This window comes from Lepisma saccharinum, chromosome 6 (genome assembly GCF_977018435.1).
Source record: "Lepisma saccharinum chromosome 6, izLepSacc3.1, whole genome shotgun sequence".
NCBI lineage: Eukaryota > Metazoa > Arthropoda > Insecta > Zygentoma > Lepismatidae > Lepisma > Lepisma saccharinum.
Genome location: NC_139234.1, coordinates 62,444,914 through 62,469,419, shown reverse-complemented (window position 1 = coordinate 62,469,419; position 24,506 = coordinate 62,444,914). Strand labels below are relative to the sequence as shown.

Sequence of the window (24,506 nt, the reverse complement as noted above, 5' to 3'; positions counted from 1 at the left end):
ATGAGTATCTGTGAAATTATGCATGCTCACCAACATTTCCTAATGCAAACCCAAACCGAAGATCACACAACGTAATTTACATACAAGTCTCATGTTCCTTTTCCAAGATACCAAAATATCAACCTTTCTTCCACGTAGTACACCCTGACTGCATTTTTGCAGAGTAACGAGGCTCTAACGTCTGGACTCACAGCCAGTATATTCCTCTGCAGGGCTCATGTTGTGACGTCCATATATGTTTGTAATTGTCCTTCCATCCATCTCATTTTAACATCATTCAACGTCTTTGCGTTTAGCCAAAAGTGTCAGGCTTCGTGATGGTGTAGTGCTAATCATTCTCCTTTTCTACACATTACATTTCTTGAGTATTCCAAAAGCGAGATCGAAAGGATCGAAATGTTTGAAGAATAGCAATTCTAGCTGATTCGTGTGATGAAATTCTGGGACCCTATCGTGTAATGAATCCTGGATTTGAATCTGACTGAATTCGGATTCGGCTAATTCTGCATTAGGGTAGTTCGGATTCAGATTCGATTTCCCATCCCTAATAGAGGCACTGTATCGTAAATGCACTAAATATTCATATCTTCTCGAACGACATAGAAAGGAAAAATAAATATATTTACGCCGAAATTGTTCCCTTCTCGAAAGTACACACGTCCACGCAAAATGGGAACAGGTAGATGGCCTAGGTTAAATTCATACGCGTGGCTAGTACAGTACACCATATTGTACCAAAACCGGTGAGTGGCGCTAGTTTGCTGACTATGCCAGGGAGTCGTCTCCTAGTTAATGTCGGCGAGGGCAGCTAATAATCATGAACCTCGTAATTGGACTCGGTGCACGCCTCTTCTGACGGGCGGAGAAGGGGCCGAGAGAATCAGCACCTCGCAATGATGTATGCGTTACATACTGCACCGGAATGGGTTTCAGTCCGAGGACGAGACAATGGCATCAATTCTGATCAGTGTTGCTAGTTATAGGAATGAAAGAATTTCTTCAAAGTGCGAATTTTTGTGCCGTACCTTCATGACTCCATTTAGTTGTATTTTTTTTATTTAGCGTCGCTTCTCTGTCATTTTTGGTTAATCGCGAAGATAAGAATGAGCGATGTAGATCAAAGATATGAAGGGACAAATCTAACACTTCTACTTTGACACTTTGAACATACGCAAAAGATAGCATGTAACGTCGTCTATTGATTGATTGGTTGAGTTGGTGTTTTAAGTCCACTTTATGCACAGTAAGGCTAATCGGGACTGGTCCTACAGTTTAAAGTGGGATATGCCTCCACCAGGTATCGAACCCGGAACCCCTTGATTATAAGGCGACGACGCTACCACTGTGCCATCGGGGAGACCCCGTAGCGTCATCTATTAGGAGAATATAGAGAATAATTCAATGAGATAAGTACGCTCCAGGATGAATGAAATATTGCGAAATCCCGGGGTTGTTCCACCAACGATCTCACACTAAAATATGTCCCATAAAATATTCCAGGCTACTCTTCTTTATAACAAGAAATACGTAATTTTCAAACATACGTTATTAGGATTATGTCTATCTCTATTTCCCTTTGCACACAAAAACACACACACGCATGCACATACACCCATACACACATACGTACATACATATATATGGAAATGGAGAGAAGTCTTCCTTTCCCACGCCGTTTTCTAAGGATATCATACATGGTGAGACCTCAAGTGATGTGTGAAGTAACCTGATAATAGTACATCATGAAAAAAAAAATATTAGTCTAATATACTGAATACTGTAAATGTGTCTATATCTGTATTAAAAAATGGCAATATTTGATTTGAAGTCCACTCGGGTGAACTAGAGAAGTTTTACCATGAATGTGTATACACTACGTGAAATAAAATGGGATCATATCACAAAAGTAAAAATATCACACTTTCCACAATACGTCCAGTAATCACTGTTTTTAGTCGCAATAAACAGAAGTTAGCAACACTCTTCAAATATGAGGCGGCTCCTCGAATGCAATACAGGTGGGGCCTCCATGTTCCGAGCACCGCCTGCAGTTAGGAGTCTTTACACCCAAGTCCCCTTTTCCTTTTGTATCTCGATTTATCCCCCTCCCTTACACCTCTCCCCGTTTTTTATTATCTTATCATCCCTTCCCTGTGGTGGAAACTAGGATATCCGTTCGGAATTGACCTGACAACTGGATTGGGCGGAATTCACGTTTCATTCAAATCTCCAGATTATTGTTCTTCGCTCGTTTTCTTTTTTTCATTTTGGAATCTTCCCCCGCCCGAGAAGCAGCATGTCCAAGGATCAGAGGTCAGGCAGAGAGGTGCTCTTGACATTGTGTGGACTTTGACCTTGCAACCACCGCCCTATGTTACACAAGTACCGTTTTGATTCTGTTCATTAATCATTTGTTCGGTGTTATTTTGCAGACAGGTCGGCTTTCAGTTACAGAACTCAAGGGCTCAACATAATTCACTGGGTGTTTTTGAACACAACCTTGTGGTAATTTTACGTAATCATTTTCTAACTTGCTGGAATGTAAGACAAGTCTACGGCAAAAATAATTAACTCATACGTTGCATGAGAACATACCAATAATAATCATAATCCTATTCATCATACCAAGCGCCGGTCTTTTGGGCTGTTTTTACAACCATTCTTTGTAAACAAGAGAGAGTGAGAAGGAATATACGTGTATGAGTAATGAAAAGTGACCATAATGGATATTAGACTTTGTAGACAGAATAAAAATTACATACAATACTATGAGAGAGTTAAATGTGAATCCGCAGGCGAAGTAAATCTTACCAGTGGCGGCAACTTACCTGGTAGGGCCCTTATCTTGTCATTATTATTATATAGTTGTTATAGTGATTCGTGATGAATTGCTTATTGAAATCAGTAAATAACAGATTCTGTTAAAAATAATAATGCATTCTTGGTGTGCATTAATATCATGATACATGCAAGAGTGAATTTATGAGATTTTTTGGTGAACTTCCAAGTCAAGTGTTCGAGCACAACCAATATTTTTCAAAATTTGTCGCCCCTGAATTTCACTACTATCTCAGTAAATGTTTTTCAAGCTTTCTTTTGACTCTGTTATAGGATTCGATCGATGCCATTCGTAATAACAACCTTCATATTAAAGATAAACCTAAAGGACATTTTTGTGGGTTTTTTATTATCAATACGTAGCGTTATTTATAATGGCTGTTAAAGGAAGGGTTAATTATGCAATGCACATAGGAGAGCTTGGGTTTACGTCCGTTGCTCATTTCATATGGTTGTGAAAATATTATTTATATGTTTCAGCCAGCACATATCTTCGGTCATTGCAGAGAATTTCATGGTGTCCTAAAAGTGCTTAGATTTTGTAACGGTGGGAATATCCTTATGGTCCTTCAGTTGTTGAACTAGGGTATCCTTCCTTGAAGTCCCAGCTCTTACTAACTGGAATACCGCTAGAACCAGAAGAGGATGTTAGTCAAATCATTTCTAATCAAGAAGAAAGAGTGAACACCAAGACCAACACCCTCAAATGTCAAAGAACCGAATATGTTCTACTTCATTAAACTTCTCTGCATGACCTGCGTTGTCCTCTCGCCAGAAAGTCCTTCTATGCGTCTCGCTTTTTCTAGGAAGATTCCTGGCATGGGTGTTATGTCGTGAACAGAGAAGTGTCTGACTATAAAGATAGATCGTGCATGACCGTGCATGGCAGAGCGGAGTCGTGGAATTGATTTGATTGTCCTTTTCCAAATGAGAGTTTACCCTCCTCTCTCTCTCTCTCTCTCTCTCTCTCTCTGGAGACACTCGATCTCGAGACTTGAAGGATTGTGAGGTGGGAAACCCAGCACCGAGCATTGGCCCTAAATCAATTACAGGTCGAATCTCACTTTTTCGAAACCCCTTAAACTCTCCGGAAACTACTGTACGGTATGCTTAGGGAATGATTTTTGGAAGCCAACCATACCATCACCTGCGAAGGGAAAGTGGCCTTGTTTGACCTGCAAGCTTTTTGAAAAAGTGAGAAGAATCGATTTGAATCGACAATAATACGTACTAGGAAACAGGTAGTTGCGGCCAATCACGTTATGGACCATGACCACTTCTAAAAGACACCAGTTCGCATCGAAGAACCCTTTCTCTCTCTTTCCTCAGAGGTATTTTCGTGATAGAATTCCTGCTCACCTGCCTGCAAGTACTTGCTTCCAATTTGCGCCTTCCGCATGACCACCTCTACCCAGTAGGAGTATATTCCGTCAATTTCGCAGAATCGTGTCAGGTAGGCCGAGTACACTCCATCGCCTTTCGTAACATCAGGCACTGAAAAAAATAAAGAATAACGCCAGGTTACAGCCATTAATGTCACATTTGAGAAGCATAGTGTACCGAAGTAAAAGTTAAAAAGGAAAAGGAACTATGAAGCAAAAAAAAATTTACACAAATCGCTCTGTAATTCTTAGTGATGCGTGGCAAAGTACAGGGGAGACGGTTCCAGCCCGTACATGGTAAATGATAGGTTAACTTCTGTCAGCTGCAGTGGTAAAAGTGTTGGCAATTTGGTTGTATTAGCTGATAAACGTTTCTCTCCCTTTTCCTCCTCTTCTTTTGCGTGAAGGTGAAGGTGACGGGGAAGGGTGCAGATTCCTACTCACTAGACCCTGAGGCTGCTTACGACTGGGATTGGCCAGGCACCATAATGGCTGCTGATTGTGTTTGTGGGTGGAACAACGGTGTCATTATGGGATATCGTTGTTTACGGCGAGGTGGGTGCCACGTCATTGCTTTCTGGCACCTTTGTCAGGTTTCTTCAGACGCAATGACTGTGGAGGAAATGACATTCAAGATTCGATGCTTTGGTAGGAATAAGGGTTTCGGAAAGCTGCCATCATCCCTCATTGGTCTATAAAAGCAAACGAAAAAAAAAGGTGTTTAATTGAGATAATTGTTCTATGTCCTTGAATCGGTGATGGGAGTGATTGTGACATTTGGAATGCATAACGACCGTTTTATACAGCACACAAGTAATGTAGATAGAATTATACAGATACAAATTAAGATAATTCAGAAAGAAGTACATAAATATTTGGAAAATTGTTTGAGGAAACTGAATTGAAACAACTTGTCCCAATGTAAAACCCGAACATTCTGAGTCACAAGTTGAAAAATCAGCATTGCCAATGTTTTATGAGAAAATGAAAGTGTAAACTATTTTTTTCTGTAGTTGAAATTAAAATTAGTTTGAATTATTCCGTAGGCTATTATGAAAATAATGCCATCCAAATAATCTTCCAGAAGAAAAATAAATTTTACTGGATGAATTAATGTGATTTCTTTACGGGATGTATGTACCTGCACTTGAAGGATACTTTAGGTGGGCTGCATAGATAATAAATTAAGAAACTTGACAATCATATCCAAGTACTAAACCAAACTACATGGCGCAACAGCTGTTTGAGAGCCAAGGCATACCAATCGGCTTTTCGTTTGGCGGCGCATGGTCAGCGTATCGAGCCCCATCGCCGCTGTTTTCTGCTGCTTCTTCTTTTCAAGTAATTTCCCAATCATCCTCACGATGCTGGATCAACACTTTTTTTTTTTTTAAGCTCTCATCTAGAATCGAACCCTGGACTGTTCGCACCAGAGGCGAGAGCGCTAACCATTTGGCTACGAGGGAGTAATCATAACCTAGACAAGTCAGGAACCATTACTCTAGGTGTGGATTCGGACACAAGTCTCGGTATCTTCATTTTGATTTGACTTTGTTTATTTCACTTTGTTCTTCTGCCTCTTTTGGCTAATCTTGAAGATGAGGATGAATGGTGATGACATGAGATGGATGAAGGGACAATCACAAACGACACAACACGAGCCTTACCGAGAATTATACTGGCTGCGAATTCAGACGCCAGAGCCTCGATATTCTGCAAGATGCAGTCTAGGGTGTACTACATGGAAGGGAAGTTTGGTGTCATTGTACACAGGATGATGATGTTATTCATCTGATCGTCAGGCTTCTTCATTAGACAAGGTCTCTGATCGATTTAGCAAAATTTCCCTGTGGATACCTTTTTACCCTCCTGTTTCCTTGACTTTCACAGCGCTCCCTTAAGTATTAACATGTCATTCCTTCGAAAGTTGGTAAAATCTGTTATTTGCATAAACACTGACGCTGCGAATTCTGCGATTGCTCTCGTTGTGCCACCATTACGAGGCGAGGGCTTTTCAAGAGGGGCCCTTGTTTTCGAGCCGTTCCACGGAATGGAAACAATAGGCCTCGCCCATTCTCGCCCTGCAATTTTCCATTTACTGAAATTGCATGGCTGGGTGAGCGTGCTAGGTGTTGCCAGCCTTTGGAGTGATCTAAATTGTAATTCAAGGTGAAGGAGACGGCCGGGCCCTTCGACTCTGATGCCAATAGGAAAACATTTATGCCCAGGAGTGGTCGGTGGTTCGGAGACAATGGAGTGCTTTTCTGCTTTCAATGATTCATAAGAATCTCGAGTCGCCTCGTTGAGTGTTCGACCCACGACCTAGGCGTAGAAGGTTCTGGATTACTGGTCTAATGTCGTCATCCATCCTTGTAGTCAGGATTAGCTGAAAATCAATCTAAAATAAGGAAATGCGAATTGCAATCCTAAATTCGTGGTTAAACTTGTGTTTGTTCGTATTTTCCTGTGTGGGGATAATTGAATTTGACATAATTCTGAATTCAATTTTTGTTGCATTATTTTCATTCTTATCCCCCGTATAACAACGGATGACCGAAAAGTCACGTGACCGAAGCTTTGAACCCACGTATCTTTTATACAAAAAGCGATAAGACATGAACCTTGCACTGTGCATTTCCTCTATCTATGTGGATATTTTTTAAACATTAAAGAAGAAAATGATTCTCTACCTTATGTGAAAAAAAATACTAAGGTTTAAAAAAGTTTCTGCACGAAGTAAAAATAAACAAGGATAAGAGATCGCTTGCAGTAGTTTTCGATGTGAGACGAAACGGGAAATGTCTTGTTTCGTGAGCAGCACTAATACGTGCATGCGATAGGGTGAATAATAGAAAGCTGACAGTATTTATATGCAGTAGACATAATCTTCATGAAACTTTGTTAAAAATGGCACCACAATGATCAACAAAAGACGTTTCGCTTTCAGTAAGTTTCCTCGGATAAATTCAGAAATGAGCAGGTTGAAAGTTTCGAGAAAGACATGAAACCAATGTTGGTAAACGAATGATTTCAAATTATGATATAGGTAGTAACTAAAATGTCAAGAAATTTTGAAAGTTAGAAAGTAAGACTGTGGTTAACGGCAATACTATAAATGTAACTATAAACCTTTAGTTTTAAAGTGATTGCAAATAACAACACCAAGTTGTACTAACCACCGTAACCGGAGTCTACGAGATCCACAATCTCTTCAGAGTCTTGACATGGCAAGGCAACATGTGCTCTAACTTCCGAAACCTCAACAGACTCGTTCCTTGCTATTATTTCGGCATAAATTAGTAGCTCGGTATCTTTGACTCCAGATGTTGTAGCAGACGTCCACGTTCTAACGTCGGGGGCGTCCACAGAACCTTCGGTCCACAGAACCAGCCTGGAGCAGTTGGAATCGACAGTGGTTCTCTCGACGGTGTATTCCCACGTACCTTCCTGCAAGGATAGTGCATTCGTATTTATTTTTTATATTTACATTATCCTGCTGAAAAACAGATAAAGAGCCTTGATACAGCAGTAGTTCATACAAGAATGAATGTGGTACAGACAGAGCCGGATTAAGTCGAAATTGGGCCTGATGCTTGAAATCTTCGGTGAACAATAAACACAACGACGTTATAGTTACGTCACAGTGTAAAGAATAATAGTAACTGTATAATAAGTAACGCTGTGTCTAGGCGTCCGAAATTGGGGCTCCAAATTTCATTCTAAGATTTATTTTCAGGTTAATATAGCAAAAGAAAACTGGTCAGCTTTCGGAAAATTCTCGTCTGTTTTCATCTGGTTCTATTTCAGGAATGGGCCTAATGCTGCACGATCAATAGCACCCACCTTCATCCGGCCCTGGTTACAGATGGTATTGTTACAGTGTTACAGGGATTGTTGCATTGAAGTAAAGAAGCGTATACTCTGCTAACGCAAATAAATGCACAAAAGTTCAACACAAAAGGTCCCTAATAAGAACATTTGTCTATTAAAATGTTACTTACTCAATTGTAAACTAATTGATTCATTCATTACTTAACAATAATTTAAACTAGCGTCTCTGAAAACCAAAGTTTCCCCACTTAGGTCAAAAGCGGAGGCTGTAAACAAGCACTCAGCACATATAAGGACAAAACAGGACAACACACAGTCCTACAGATGAATACATCGGTTGTAGGTCCAGACGCCACAGCCTCGCCAACCCGGAAGACTACAGAGACTATAGTCACCGAAGTGTGCCACGTGCAAATGAAGCTGACTGTGAACGCCCACTCAAAAGGTCATCCCTTACACCCCTTGAATGATCAGAAATATTTGAAACACATGAAAACTTTTCAGAATAAAAAAAAAAAAGATATTTTGGAAAACTCGTTACTGGTCTCAGCGCGTAATGTCGCCTTCATTGCGGTCAAATTCACGTTTTTATTATTATTCTTTTGTCGAGAGACACTTCCCATTTCTTTCTGCTAATAATCTACGGTTAGAGTAGTTATAATAGATGTTAAGCAGCATCTACTATATGATAAGCAATAAAATAAATTATTTTATTTTTGTTATTTAGCGTCGCTTTTCTTCCACTCTTGACTAATCGCGATGAGGATGAGTGATGATGTGATGAAACTGATGAAGGAACACTCACAAAGATCACCCATGCCCAGACTGAGATTCCAATTCGGGACCATTGGCGTCTTATAAATTAGGTAAAAAAAATGGTAAAGTGCTCCCCTGTGCATAGCACCACGCCATGAAGGCGTATAGGGGGGGTGGGGGTAACGCCCCACACTTTCTTGATCCGGTCGTGAGTGGGGGTGATGTGATCAGCATCACGTACCTGACCGCCTTTACCCCCCAGGGTTTCCCCCAGGTACCCATGTTATTCGACGCTGGGTGGGCGTCGGGGCCGCTTCCAACGTTAGAAAAGTTCCCGGATTTGAACCGGCCGGGGATCGAACCCGGGACCTCTAGCATGGTAGTCAGACGCGTTACCGACTGAGCCACCGCGGCCACTTATAAATTAGATTAAATGCAAATTTGTACAAACATAAAGAAAAATTAGCATCATTTCGGTACTTACAAATAAGCATGTGCTATTGATCATGTTGCCATCTGGGCCTATTTCTCCTTCACAATGAACATTTGTGGCATCTAAGGAGAATTCCGTTCCTTCTTCAGGCATGAGAAACAGGATATATTCTTCTGCATTCCCGATCGTCAGAACTCCTTTTTCCTTTTCTTCGCAAATCTCATGGTTCAATTCCTAAAATACAAATATAACAGCTTCCTAAGTTAATTCTCGGTTGGACCTTTCTCCGACATTAACCAAGTCGTTTTCCATATTTCCTCTCCTTTCAAAAAGCCGCTATGATATTGAAAATTGCTTAGAATTCTTTCTAAAGCATTCACGTGAATCTTCATGTCGTTTGCTTACGTTGTTGTGTAGATATTCGCAATAGCTTATTACGTTTACGTAGCCACGAAAGTATTACGAATGTTAATCGAACAGCGAAAGTATAGCCCACGAAGATTCAGGTGAATGCCCTAGAAGGAATTCTAAGCAAATGTAATTTTTCTGATTTTGAAATATCATAGCAGTTTTCCAAAAGGAGAGGAAATATAAAAACGGCTTCACTAGTGTCGGTTACAGTCCAGCCGAGCCAAATAGTGTATGTAGTGTCCGGAGGAATGGGCAGAAATTAAAATTAAACTCTCAATTAAATATAGGTACAACACCGACACATTTTCCACAGCGTGTCGATGTCTTCAAGGTGAACGACTTTTCTCAAAAAGTTGTGTTCGTTGAAGTCTCGTTTCGGTGCTCGAGACCTCGAAAAAGGATTTTTTATCCCGTATGTATCCAATCACCCTACACACATTCACGGTTGCCACTAGCATGTGTATTTTTCTATAGAAAAATAGGCTAAAAGCGATAGTACGTCGTGCAAGTAGTAACATGCCAGCGCAGCACAGCGAATCGGCAGGAATAAATCCATCCACCTTAAATTGTGTGTGTATATTGTATATCGTAACGAACTCTGTGGTTCGTGAGATCGAACCAAGAAGCTTTAACCATTCAGGTGGGTGATGTAACTCGCTAATCTGCCTGACACTCCGTACTCAAATCTACTGCTCGACTGACTGCTCGTTTGGAACTGAGCACTGACCTCTCTCGTCCCAGACATTTATTCCAACTCAATTTCCTCAATATCGCCGACTCAGTTATCTGACGACTCTTCCTTGATCGCGGTTGTTTGCACCTCTTTGCAACAATCGCGATCCAGGAAGCTCAAGGAAGATCGGCAATGTCTGACAAGACATTCCTTAAATGTTTCGAGCTATTTCCTGACTTGAAAGGTGACGGCTAAATGTCTGGGGTTGTTCGGAGGTCTTTGTGATTTACATTTCAACAAATCTACAGATTGTTACGATATCCCCCTTTTTCATTATACCGGGTGACCCAGAGATGTATACCCATTTTGGAATGAACATTACACAGTTAATTGTACACCAAACTCTATCATTTTTGTTGTATAATGTGTGTGATATATTGCCATTTATTTTACATTTATTTATTTATTTATTTATTGCAGTTACCATGGAGTCGTTGTCGGTGGAACATCGCGTGTTCACGTATGATGCCTATGTGAGACTCAGTGGTTGCAGCTCAGAGGTTATTCCGCCGGCACTTCCACGTAAGGCGGCATGGATCAGTTCCAACATGCAAAACAATCTTAAAAAAGTTAAGCAGTTTCGAACCACAGGCACTGTAACTCCAAAAACACTACCAGGTGCTGAACCTCTGAGCTGCAACATAGGCATCATACATGAACGCGCGATGTTCCACCGACCACGATTCCATGGTAACTGCAATAAATAAATAAATAAATAAATGTAAAATAAATGGCAATAGATCACACACATTATACAACAAAAATAATACAGTTTGGTGTACAATTAACTGTGTAATGTTCATTCCAAAATGGGTATACATCTCTGGGTCACCTTGTAGAAGGACTATGTACGTACCTTTGTTTGGAAGTATTTACACGGTCCTATCTTTCATTCGTTACACAGTTTATCAATAGCATAATGAAATATCTTTGGCGACAGTGAATCCGTGCGGCACGGTTGCGTACATACAGGATAAAAAATCAACTTTTCGAGATCTTGCAGCATCGAAACGTGGTCTCGGTGAGCAGTACTTTACCAACAAAAATTTTATATCTTAATGTCTTCCACCCCGTGTGAAAGCATGTTCGGTGTAAGAATCTTCTCACCGTTAAAAAAATTAAAATTGAGGATTTTAATTATATTGGATAATGAGGTAGAAATTGGAAAGAATTAAATGATTGCATTGTAAATTATGTGTTACCAAGACCCGTCTAAATATGTTTAGATATAGAGCTCACTTATTTCTCATTTAGTTTCGTGGGTTAAAAGTACAGGGTGATTATAAAGTTTCGATCGCTTTCCAATGTTAGAAAAGCCGTTTCGTCGTACAGCGGTGCGTCGCTGGGAGTTTTGTGTGGAGATGCAGGGTGATCATTTGGAATAAGGCTCAGTACAACCTGTGATGGATTATGTGTTACTCTGGAGGTTGGGTTTACATTATCTGTAGAAGATTTGATAGATTATGTGTTACTAAGTGTTAGGTTATCCATTCTCATTACTGGTTTGATCCTAATATCTGTTTTTCACAGAAATCGATCGAAATTTTTTTATCATCCTGTATAATGTAATATCCCCAAAAGAAAGCTATGTTTAGCTCCAAATAAGGTATACTGCATGCAGAAAATCTACATTCGATGTTTCACATACCTGTGATAAATGCCTGGTTTCGACTTTGTTCAGCAATTTCCTCAACACGTTAAGAATGCCAAGTTTTAAGGTGGCGTAATTTGATCCGTCTTCTCCAATGCTGTACAATTCTCCGTATCGTGTCAGCTTTATGAAGTCTGGAGAAGCTCTCTGTCCCAAGGCCAAGATGTTAAAAGGAAGGGCAATTGTCTCAATTACAGCATCCCAACGGTTCCACTGGTTCACCATTAGAGGTGCTGAGGTTACATACAACACAGGGTATACCTGGTCATTCATAGACTGTGGAAGAATTGAAGCAACAACAAGTTGTTAAATTATCTTGATCACAATGTTTTTAATTTCATTGAATTAGGCACAAATTTTAAAAATATTATTTAAAAAAAAAATAGGTATAATTTTACAATAAACTGTAAATGCGGAAATTTATTGACAATTGGATTACTTTGCTGTTTTTCTCAATTCTAAATGCAATACTTAATAACCTACACACTACTCTGTGTGTGTGTAATGGAACCTCTATTTACGTTTTAGAACTTGAATTAGAAATTCTTTATTCATGGGCAAAGTTCTGCCTGTGGTTGCTCTACCATATAATCCACGAAAATTAATAAAATAATCATTCAAACAAAATAGAAAAACACAACACTATTATGATAGATACAAGTATTGAATTACATTTATCCTTACAAAATATTTCAGTAACTAATGCCATAAAATTATAAAGAAAATGTCATTCATACACACAAGTGAAAGTTATTCGTTTCTGGTTCAAATGTCATTTATTTGGTTTCGATTTCAACGCAAGCATGTCTAATCTAGTCATATGTACAGTGGTGGAAAAAAGTTCTTCCCCATAAGACTTTAATGGCAGTAAATAATGCCGGAAGGGTAGGCAACACACATTGCACCATTAGGTGATCGGGTGATTCTGTCTGTCTCAAGAGCTACTCGTCTTTCATGCAAAAGCCAGCAGGCACAGGAAATGTAGGAAAGTCACGTGACTTGTCAGGTGGAATGTTGTTCGTCAGAAAATCGCCTTTTCTCAACCCAGGTCGCAGAACCGACAAGAGCTACACGTTATATCTCCGAAAATGATTCCCCTAAAAACGTTGAACGAAACGCTAAAACAATTCTTGCCTTAATTACTGTATGTGCCGCAGTAGCACAGTCGTTAGGGCGTTTTATTACCATGCGAGAGATCTGGGTTCGATCCTCGACGAGGGATAATCTGGATTCTGTCCACCTGTTCAAGCTGCTTCGGTGCCCACCCAGCGTCGTATAAAGTCGGTACCTGGAGGGAACTCTGGGGAAGGGGGGGGGGTATGGCGGCCAGGGGCGTGGTGCTGATCACATCATTCCCACCTTCGGCCTGATGAAGAAAGTGTGGGGCTATAACTCCACTAACTCCCCACCCCCTATACGCCTTCATGGCTTGGCACAAGGTAGGACTTTGCATTTTAATTTACTATACATCCCAATTTTGTCGTAACAAAACTTCCCAATCTCTACGTGGGCTTTCTTCCAAGTTCCGTAGGGATGTGAATAGGCTCCAATATTAAAAAAAAAAAGTAAAGGTAAAGTGCTCCCCTGTGCTTAGCACAACGCCATGAAGGCGTATAGGGGGTGTGGCTCCAATATTTCTTGACACAATTCATACATGTTATATTTCCTTATAAGAACAACAGCCGATATATATTTTGTGTCTTTTTTTGGCGGGGAGGTATAATCCAAACATGTGAGGTGATCCTTTCCCACTACTCACTCCATTCTCAGAAATAAATCGCAATTCCAAACACTGAAAATGCAGCACTTTCTACATCTTAGCATGCAAATATCTACATAGTAGCAAAGTAATGTGTGGAAAGAGAAAAATTAACGATTTGTAACGGCACTCTGGAAATCTTTTAGTTTATTTTTTTTCAATTTGAACTGACATTCATAACATTCATTAACAATTCCAATATTGGCAAAAGAATAGCTTAGGCGTTCTGCTACTTTCAATTCTTCATTATCGTAGTCACCGTAACTCTCTCTCTCTCTCTCTCTCATCCTTCCCGATGGCGCTGTAGTAGAAGAGTCGCCTTGTAATCAAGTAGTCCCCTGTTCGATACCCGGTGAAGACACAGTGGTTAGGATTCCACTTTAAACTGTAGATGCAGTCTCGATTAGCCTTTGTGTGCATAAAGTGGACTTAAAATACCAAATGAAAATAAAAATCAAAATTACCGTAAATCTCTACAAAGCCAGAGGATCCATTTTTGAAATCTGTTGAGGCTTAGATGTAGCATTGCATTCGCATCATTACCCATCATCTTCGTCGTCGCGATTATCGCAAGAGGTAAAAATGCGACACAAAATAACCCAAACAGAAGCTTGGAATCAATCTGAATATTGGTTACGTTGGATACGTGGTAGAATTGTTTAAATATCACTTCCTGTGATGTAATAGGGTTTTTGATTAAGGACCATTTGTATAATGCATATCGTTGATGCGAACAATAAGTAGTTTCACGTTCACCACATTCTTCGGTTGTTTAGAAATCGTAAGGAAGAAGGATCTCTAAATTTCCGCTTTCACATGTCAATGAAACTTTAAAATAAGTTCAGTGTAGGTTACAAAAGAGATTTACATATTGTTATGATATCTTTTAAACACCACGAAATCTAATTCCAATAGAATACGATACTACTCCTTACGTTCCTCTAAATGTTCACCATTAGTCTGGCGAAAGAAAGTAACTAAGATTTCCGTGTTTCCTTGAGGAAAGATAAGGCGCCTGCTTGTAGTAAGCAAGCACCAACTGCTTCGATCAGTGACCTTCACTGCCAGAGTGACTCACAGCAGGCCTGCGCTCGTTCCAGTGCGCGTATAAAACAGGTATTTTATTTTGTTCGTTCCAATCCACAGTTATATCAAGCTAACATTCTAATATTTTCGTAAAATATGTAGTAAACAAGTTGTATACATTGTGGTTTTCTAGAGTGTTGTTGCCTGCTATTTACACGCGGGAGATGGGGGTGTTGTAAACCATTTCTGAACCCAAAAGTCGAGTACGAACGATAAGTTGTGTAAGCACTGGAGGTAATAACAAGGTAATAGAAGTTGAAGGAAATGCTGGAATAAATTATATCAGAAATTGAGTAAAAACAGTTCTCGTTACACATAGGGCTATCAGATCACTCTTCAGCGGAAAGTAGGACAAATTGTCTCAGAATGTTGGACACGAACGCATTTGCAGTAAATATAATAGGTTACTAGGACATCTTAGCATATAATGAGAATATGACACATCTTCAGCTGAAAAATTAATGTTGAAGTGAACGGTTGAGTTCAAAATTCCTCAACTGCTAATTAATAGCTTGTGTATGTAAGACAGAACGTTTTTCGTCGATGTGGGGCCAGGAAGAGAAAACAATCCATGAACTCGGGAAGGAAAAAATTCACAATTTCGTAAACAAAGTCTGGAAGTGCTTGTTTATTAATATGTAAAAAAACTACTATACTACACTGGGAAAAAACAGAATTGTGTGCCTTATTTCTCCAATAAGGAGAAAAATTACTTGTTACTTCGAACAAATTACCGACACTTATATCGATAAAACTTCACAAAGTAAGCATTTTTATACATATATCCGGACTTTTTCGGATCTAGAAAATCGTGAAGTAATTTCTGAGCTTGGATTGTAATTGTTTTTCCGAACGTCCAGTAGCAACCATGCAGACTCTTTGATTTAAGCATACTTCTCCAAGGAACCACGTTATCTTAGACTTCCCTCAGTTTTTCTGTTTCTCCATCTAACTTGAAGTTACGTGATGCTCAAAATACGTATACGACATTTGAGATTTCTTGCAAATTCCTTCCGGAGGCCAGACACAACTATAAAATGTAGGACACGTCCTGAAATAAGAATGATTCTTATAAGTCTTTTTATTTTCTTATTTAGCGTCGTTTTTCTTTCACCTCTTGCTAATCGCGACGACGAGGATGAGTGATATGATGAAATTGATGAAGGGGCACTCACAAAGAACACTCATACGCACGACGGGATTCGAACCCAGGACATCAGACATCGTAGCGCACTGTGCTAACCACTCTGTCACCGACGGAATTCTTATAGCCCTAATCGTTCCTCAAGCATATTTCCTATCTTTAACTACACACGAAACATAAAGAACAATCTAAATAAACAGGTGCCAGTTCACACTCTAACCGTAAAAAAACATATGCATGTGAAAATGCAAAATAATATTTATTTTTAGGTAGTTGTGACTTATTACTGTATATTAAAGAAATATATTAGTGATAAAATGACGGAAGTAGAGGAACATCTCCAATGAAACACTCATGCCTTATGGATATATTTATTTCTTGCCGAACAAGGTTCCGAGTTCGAGTTCCGACCAAAATGGATTCACTGTGTATGTTCATTCATGTCTTAATGTAATTATTAATCGTCGTCATGAATAATTTAACTTCAGAGGAAGAAAACTGAGGTAATTACTAATAAAAACAATAACAAAACAAATTTGATCTTAAAGCCCTGGCTTTGCGCTACAAATTCCATCACGGGGATCATAGGCGTGCGCCCATGGGGCCAGGGGGAGGGCAAATGCACCCCTAATCATGGACGTCTGCAGATTTTTCCACGAAGAGACAAGCAAGGTATTTTTCCATGGGGCATATTACCCCGATAATAGTGTTGCATTATCGCATTCCTGCATCCTCATTATAATAATTAATGTAAATTATTATGACTGAAATCAAATTATACATGTGAAAACGTACTTTTTGGTTGACATTCGTTTTCTAAGGGGAAGATGTGGCAATCCTTGCATACCTTTCAGACATCAATGCCCCTATATTATTATATTTTCACCTAGAAATTGAGGATAGATGAATCCTATCGCCGTTATTAAACTATATTATACTCTTAAAGAAAATTAAGTATTTTCAAGCCGATGAATTCAAGGCAACTACGGGGGAAGGGGGTGCAGTGGCGAAACCACAGCCCCCCACAACCTTGAACGGAAATCAATTTTAGGGGCAAACATGGAAGTAAAGGAAAGCAAGAGTAGCAGAATCTAAGAGTAGCAGGACAAAAGGATACTCAAGATGGATTTTGTTTTCACGTCTTTCTTGCATTATTTCTTCCAGACTGCCAAGAGCACCTGCGGGGTGGGGGGGGGGGAGACAGAGCTGCAATTGCCCCTTTGATTTCAAATTTTATACAAATATTAATACCTTTTGTAAAATGTTCTTGCTCGCTTCGCTCGCAATGTGTGCTTTTCTTGCAGTCTAGTCAAGTTCAGAGCCGTAGCTAGGGGTCGGCGGGAGTTAACCCTGGACGCCAAACGATCTAAATGAAAAAAATTGTAAAAGAGAATAATATGGCGCTCCATGAATTTTTTCCCCATATTAAATCGACATTGTTTTCATTTTGCAAAAATTTGGATCTGAAAATTTATTGGTCGCTTTGCTCGCAATTTGTTTTCTGTAATGCATTTTATATTACCGAGGAGAGAAGTACTGCTGCTAAAAGGTTTTGTCTTAAGTGCATGAACAATTGTTGGGAGGAAAAGGAATGCGCAGATTTGAGAGACAATTTATATGATTTTTACTGTTGGTATATATGTATATATATGTGTGTGTGTATGTGTGTGTGTGTGTGTGTGTGTGTGGGTGTGTGTGTGTGTGTGTGTGTGTGTTGTGTGTATATATATATATATGTATGTATGTATTTATATGTGTGTGTGGGGCGGGGGGAGGGGTGTATATATAAATACCCATCAATGCAATAAAATTTAAACAAGTGAGATGAAATTACGTTATTCTTTTCCGGCCTCAAGGCTATCCCCCCTAATCAGAGGGTCTGCGCACGCCTATGACGGGGACTGACACTTTACGTAGGTGTAGACACGCTTCGTACAATTTGATGATATCGCGATTACGTAATGGAAGCACTTAACTGAAGCCCCCAAAATTAACATTTTATTACTAAATTGTAAATTAGCATAATATCACATAGTTTACCTATTCATAATATGCGCCGCTTTGGTGCACTTTGTGGATTGTGCATTAATCAACTTCAGGTTAATCGCGGCAGGCAAAGTGGAGGGAAAATGACAATGAAGCACAACGAGGGGGCCCTTGGTTCCCGATTAATGAAACTTTGTCTACATGCAACTGAGTCGCTGCGTGAAATCGCTGAAAATGTCATTTGTTAATTTCTTAATTTTGCTTATTTTATATTGCTTTTCTAGCACTTGGCGATGAGGATGATTAATGAAGTTATGAAATAGATGATAGGGCATGATGATCCATGTCTTACACAAAATTCTAAGTTGGGACTAATGAATAGCGATTCGTCTTATCATTAGTCAAGTAGTTGTTTTTAACTCCAATCTTTTTCAAGGACTTCTGTGTTGACAGCATGTGTGTTGCGTGATGATGATTCGACGAAAACCACCATTTCAGTGAACTTTCTTCACAATGACTCTAATATCAGTAAAGAGAACATTTTCTTACGAATAGCTGTTGTTAAGAAACCAATTCCTGAAACTTTTTCTGGTGGTCTCACGGCACCCAGCTGTTGTTTGTTATGGCTGGGCTTGGGGGTATGACTCACGCTGCTGTCAATACTCAATCATTCCCGATAATCCAGGTCCGCCAGGCAAACCCAAGCGACAATTTTGATATTTTGGGTTGCGTAGACAACAGGCTTTAAGATGTTACGATATCGTAGGTCTCGTGGCCCAAGAACTACTTTCCATGACTGTACTGAAGCTAGTACAGGTGAACCGAGATAAAAAAAAATCAGAAGAAAAAAAAATATAACACTTTTCTCTGTTGAGATCCTGAGGTATAGATGTATTGAATTGAATTGAATTGAAAAGTCTTTTTATTTGCTACAGAGCGAGATTCAGCCTTGTGCTGCTCTACCACCTAACGTAAAAACGGGCTGAAAGTAAAACTATCCTCTTGAACGTTACAAATGCCATGAAGGTATATGGGCGATGTGGTGATAACACATTGACAATCTTGGTCTTTTGTATAAGTGATGTGATCATCACCACGCTCCGGCCACCTTTACCCATTTGTTGTAGGCTGCCCCACAGCCGCTCCATGCGCACGGACACTGATATATTCCCACCTCAATTCACCACACCCCGTTAATCGAACCCGGATCACCTCGTGGCAGTCAGAGTCTATACCGGTTATGCTACCTCGGCTCACCACACACACGTATGTATTAATATATTTGTGTGTGTCCGATTTCGAAACTCAGAACACGCGGCGATGGTACTCAATGCTCGTCACCCAAAGGAAAACAGTTTGGCAGCCTTCAAACGCTCTTGCACCAATAAATGTATAGTCTCTTAGTTTTTAGTGCGTGTAAGATGTATAATAATTGAATAGCGTATTTCTTTAAAAGGGCGTGTGTCATGAAACTCCTTTGCAATGTAATGGCATGCGTATTATGCAATAACAAATTATGAGCTTATATTGAACATTTTTGGTACAATACCTGCTTCTAGATGGACATTGAGATAGAAAGACGAAAATATGTTTATTTCCTATGTACCTTGGCCAGTGGTGTACCCAAGGGGCGGTTGATGGGGGCTATAACCACCACCCTCTTTTGCCCAGTATTCCTAAAAAAAGAACGTCAAAGGTAGGAAAATATGACAAAATGAAGGCTGACTACCAAGAAAAAGTATACATAACCCCTCCCTTTCGAAAATCCTGGGCACGCCACTGACCTTGGCTATAAAACGTTAACTCTTGCTATTCCCACAAATGAAATCATTATGATGAAATTTCTCCTTGCAAATTTTCCATTTTTTAAAAAGAACTCATGCCAAACATACCCAAAATCAATCTTAGAAAACTGACTTTCAGACCAAAAATATGCATGCTCACACAGATTCATAATGAGTCCCAGAGAACTTGCAAGTCTTACCTGTACAATGCTTTGAAATGCCTCAGTCAAATTGCATGGATCCATGGAGGAAATAATATTCTGAATATTATATTCTATGTCACGAGGACACCCTGGCGAAGATGTGATGCACGGGGTAGGCTGTGTAATAGTGTTTCCTTGACAAGCAATGAGATTGAACACGAACCCTTTGGATTGGTCTATGATCATGCCTAAAGATTTCTTGAAAATATCCATGAAATTCTGAAAAAAAAGGGTCAATAATTTTTAAATTTAATATTGAATCGTTGGATATGTAACAAATATTGTACATTTTGTGGAGTGCATCCTGTTTCGCTTAATGGGTTGCCAATTATGATGAGACTAGACATGTATCCTCCATTTTAGGCGAAACAAGGTAGAGAAATATATAAAATGAAGGAAATTTGCTATGTATGTACCTGCATATAAATGTTGACTGCCTGAAAAGCAGTCAGCAATAACTGAAACTGAACGACTGTTTGCTCGAATGAAGCCTATTCCTATAATATTCTGGCAAGCAACAGTAGTATACTCCCACACATACATTTATGTATGTATATATATTTGTGTGTGTATAATATGACTAAATCTAATGCTATTTCTATTATATTATCGTGTCGTGTGTTCCAAATTTGTTGGCGTTTACGTCGATCGTCACGTATGACCGAGACCTGACCCTCTGATCAAATTTCCCTCTTTGAAATATTTCCATTTTAACTTAAATTGGGTGAAATGGGAAATAGATAAAACTAGAATTCCTGTTTCACCTAAAATAGTGATTGGGAAATAAATCACATTATCGTGTATTGATAAGCCATTAGGTGAAACGGGAATACACGTATATTCGGCATGCTAAACTTTCTCTGCCTATACATTCATAAGAGACGAATTTCAACCGTCAGATCACATCTACCTGATGATCCCTGCATCGGCTTTTTATCGGAGGCTGAAGATAAAAGCGAAGTAAATAAGTACTAGAGAATGGAAAACAAAGGATTCTCTCCTTTGATCATGGTCTGTTATAGATTAGTCCAAATGTTTTGTTACTCCCATACGTTTAAATGAAGTTATGTATTTACGCTGTATCATTCATACCAGAGGGCCGACACAAGCTCCTACAGTAAGAATGGCTAATTGCAAGTGTGTGGGCTCATGGTACATGTGCAAGTACTCAGATTCCAAGTTAAAATGATCATTTCCGCAGTGAATTTTTGAGTGGACCTGAGCACAGAAGCAGCACAGGTTCCCTGTCGTGTGTATGATCTTCCTTCCTGTCCTTTCTTTATCCGGTCATGAAGAGCTTCTGTCTCCACCGCAATAATGTTTGGTTAGGAGGGATTGCTTCTTCAAATCTTAACTGCGAAGTCTCGTTGCATATACATCTTTCCTCCGTTGAGCGTTCATGAACCCACATCATTGGCGTAGCACAGTTCTCTGGGGCCCCCTGCAAGTAAAATATTGGGGGGGCCCTTTCTGAAAAAATGTCGAGAAGATGCTAGAGTGGAACGGACGCACAATAGTTAGCTAGTCACCCTCTCAGTTGTAAAATAAATTAACTTTTACCGCAAATACTCTGCCTTCCCATTTTTTTGTCATCAACTTAGGATATATATCAATGTAGTATCAAGATAGTCTGAATCTCTGATAAATAACTGGAAGAAGACATTAGAAATATTTTATCTTACTTCAAGGCAGTGGCACAGCTAGGATTCTCTTTTTGGAATAGGGGGGGAGCCAAATATTTTGTTCGTGATCTTGTGTATTCTTTGTTCGAAACATTTTTAAAAAATAGGTTACATAATACATACATTTAAAAAAATACTGTTTGGTGAAATTGTTTAAAGGATACTAAATACTCCTCTTTTGGACTTTGAGGTGGATGCGCCTTTAGCCCAAAAAGCTACGTCAGGCCAAGATTCAACGTAAGAACCGCTCACATTAGCCCTCTAATACTAATAGTGAGTTTTATACTCAAACAAACTTAGCATTTCAGTCATTGGGTTTGAACTGGACCTGTAGATTGTCGATGAAGAGTGACTTAACATCAAAAGGTAAATTTCAATCTGCTACGAAGAAATAGCAGCGGACTCCAGTCTTGAGATAGATAATAAAGCGGCGATGGGACTTTATTCACTAAAAATTTGTCACTCATTGAAATGTTGATTGGAAAGACTGGACCCCCACCCTTCCTCCCAAAAAAGAAGGTTGTTGCGCATGGTCACTATTTAATTTTGGTGTTAGTGGACCTCAATATTACTGTATAATTCATAATTTTAACCATGCCATTTCTTTTCGATAGACCACTGATATTTCTAAAAATACCTTTTCATGAAACAAGAACCATTTTGTTAATAGATCATCAGTGCTCGAAGAGTGTGCGTAAGGGGCGGGGGGAGTGTAAGGGACACGGGGGATGCTATCCCCCAGTAAAGAAAAAATCATGAAGCATCCCCCCAGCTAGCATAATTTGCATAAGCATCCTCCTCCACCTATTGCATTGTCTTCACATTGATCCATATAAGGATCTTTCCTTCTATCCCCTAACTCGAACAAGAAAATTCACAACTAGGAATTTTCATTTCGAGCAATGTATACGCTGTATACCCTGCGTGTCGGAATAGGGGTTTGGTTTGAGTTGGTGTTTTAAGTCCACTTTATGCACAGTAAGGCTAATCGGGACTGGACCTACAGTTTTTTAAAGTGGGATCCGAACCACTTGTGCCTCCACCGGGTATCGAACCCGGGACCCCTTGATTACAAGGCAACGACGCTACCACTGCGCCAAATGGGAGGCCTCGGAATAGGGGCTACTGGACCTAAGGGCAAAGTCATAATTGTCCCTGGGCCCCTTTGAAGTAAAACGTTACAGGCGTGGACAATGTGAGAAATTTAGCTCAAATCTTATTTCATATTGAGGTGGGAAGTTACATTTTAAATATCATGTGTAGAAAAAAGGTCATGAATTATCGAGTTTGTTTGTTTACGTATTGTGTAGTAATAAGGCATCGACTGGTTGAGCAACTGAATCTGTCTACTGGATTCATAACTGTACTACACGACACTACAGGGGATGGACAAAAATATGGAAACACCATGACATCGGAACGGGTGATATCGACACAATTTTTCCACTTGAAATCGGACGCGGTGCGACATTCTTTTGTTTTACGCCGTGAGATAAGACCCTGTCGGACTGGTAGGAGTCGACATTTGCACTGTAGATAGCGTGCAGTGCAGTTCATACTGAATCATGTCGGAGCTGACAGTGTTTCAAAGAGAGCAAATTGTTGGTGCCTGCCTTGCAGAGGCCTCTGTTACCAAGTAGCCATGTTATTTGGCGTATAGAGAGGGACTCTATCAAAGATCATGACGACATAATAGTGTGTCCGGAAAGACATCATCAGATAGACACCTGCGTGGACGAAAATGTACACTGCGGAACAGAGACAGACGGACACTGAGAAGGATTGTGACCATGTTTTTCTTGAAGAATGATGCAAGATCCCATTATCACCATCCAGGACTTGTATTTGTCCATTCCTCAGAGACTGCAGGCCATTTTGGAAGCTAAAGGTGGTCCTGCACCTTATTAGCTACAGCATTCCAGTTTTCTTCGCAGGTGTTTCCATATTTTTGTCCATCCCCTATATGTTTACGACAAACTGCGTAGCTATAAAGATATGCGATGAGAGAATTTTCCTATCGATTACACCTGTGAGCAAGTTAGTTCATTCTGCATTTCGGAGGAGACCCATATGTCAAGTTGCCCGGCCCCTTCTGGCTGTGATAATACCGGTACACGTCGTCAGATTTCTGATTCGCAAATCCATTTTTTAAATAAGCAACACTATCTGTTGAATTTTTTCGATTATGTACAATATAATATCTCTGGAGCACAGAGATTAATTGATTTGACTCCTTTTACTTCGTTTTTCTGCCACTTTTGAATAGGCCCAAAAACATGAGAATGAGTGATGATAAGATGAAGGGACACTCATAAAGAACACCCAAGGCCAGACCGGGATTCAAACCCGGGACACCTGGCGCCGTAGCGCGCTGTGATAACACCATGGAGGTCGGCCCCACACACTTGCAATTGGCCGTTCTTCCACACCATAGGAAAGGAGTAACAAGACATTCGGACATTGTGTAGTATTGATCTGTAAAATTGGATGAAGAGCCAACTAAGAAAAAAATCATGTATGATAGATGCTAACGAGCATGTGCGTAACCTAGAGCGGGCAAATGGGACACTTTACCCCGTTCCCCAATATTCAGGCTTATTAAAATCTCAAGTTAAGGGTGTTTTGCTTGACCCTCTGGAACCTGAGGAGCAAAGTAATAAAGAGTGTTTATTACGATTTCGCAAATACAACAGTTATTTAGCAAATAATCCTGAACGCTATTTTTATGGAAGGGAGACATTTCGATTCTGCCCACCACCCCCTTACCAAAGTTACGCCCATGCCAAAGAGGTCTGATTTTGCAGCCTAGTGAATAGCAGATCCCACT

General features: G+C 39.8%; 2 protein-coding genes across 2 annotated transcripts in view; both read right to left on the bottom strand.

The window, feature by feature from the left end:
* The window catches only part of LOC145989425 (uncharacterized), a 32,937-nt gene extending 12,735 nt beyond the window's left edge, over window positions 1-20,202 (bottom strand). The window contains exons 1-5 of the mRNA XM_083124768.1: window positions 19,995-20,202; window positions 12,033-12,311; window positions 9,292-9,474; window positions 7,397-7,667; window positions 4,198-4,332 (exon numbers count right to left, since the gene is read on the bottom strand). Coding sequence (XP_082980894.1) covers window positions 4,198-4,332; window positions 7,397-7,667; window positions 9,292-9,474; window positions 12,033-12,311; window positions 19,995-20,183 — 1,057 coding nt within the window. The 5' untranslated portion in view covers window positions 20,184-20,202. The remainder of the gene's footprint in view (window positions 1-4,197; window positions 4,333-7,396; window positions 7,668-9,291; window positions 9,475-12,032; window positions 12,312-19,994) is intronic.
* Window positions 20,203-20,892: 690 nt separating this feature from the next.
* The window catches only part of LOC145989090 (calcium-activated chloride channel regulator family member 3-like), a 37,600-nt gene continuing 33,986 nt past the window's right edge, over window positions 20,893-24,506 (bottom strand). Inside the window, exon 7 of the mRNA XM_083124384.1 lies at window positions 20,893-20,940. Coding sequence (XP_082980510.1) covers window positions 20,893-20,940 — 48 coding nt within the window. The remainder of the gene's footprint in view (window positions 20,941-24,506) is intronic.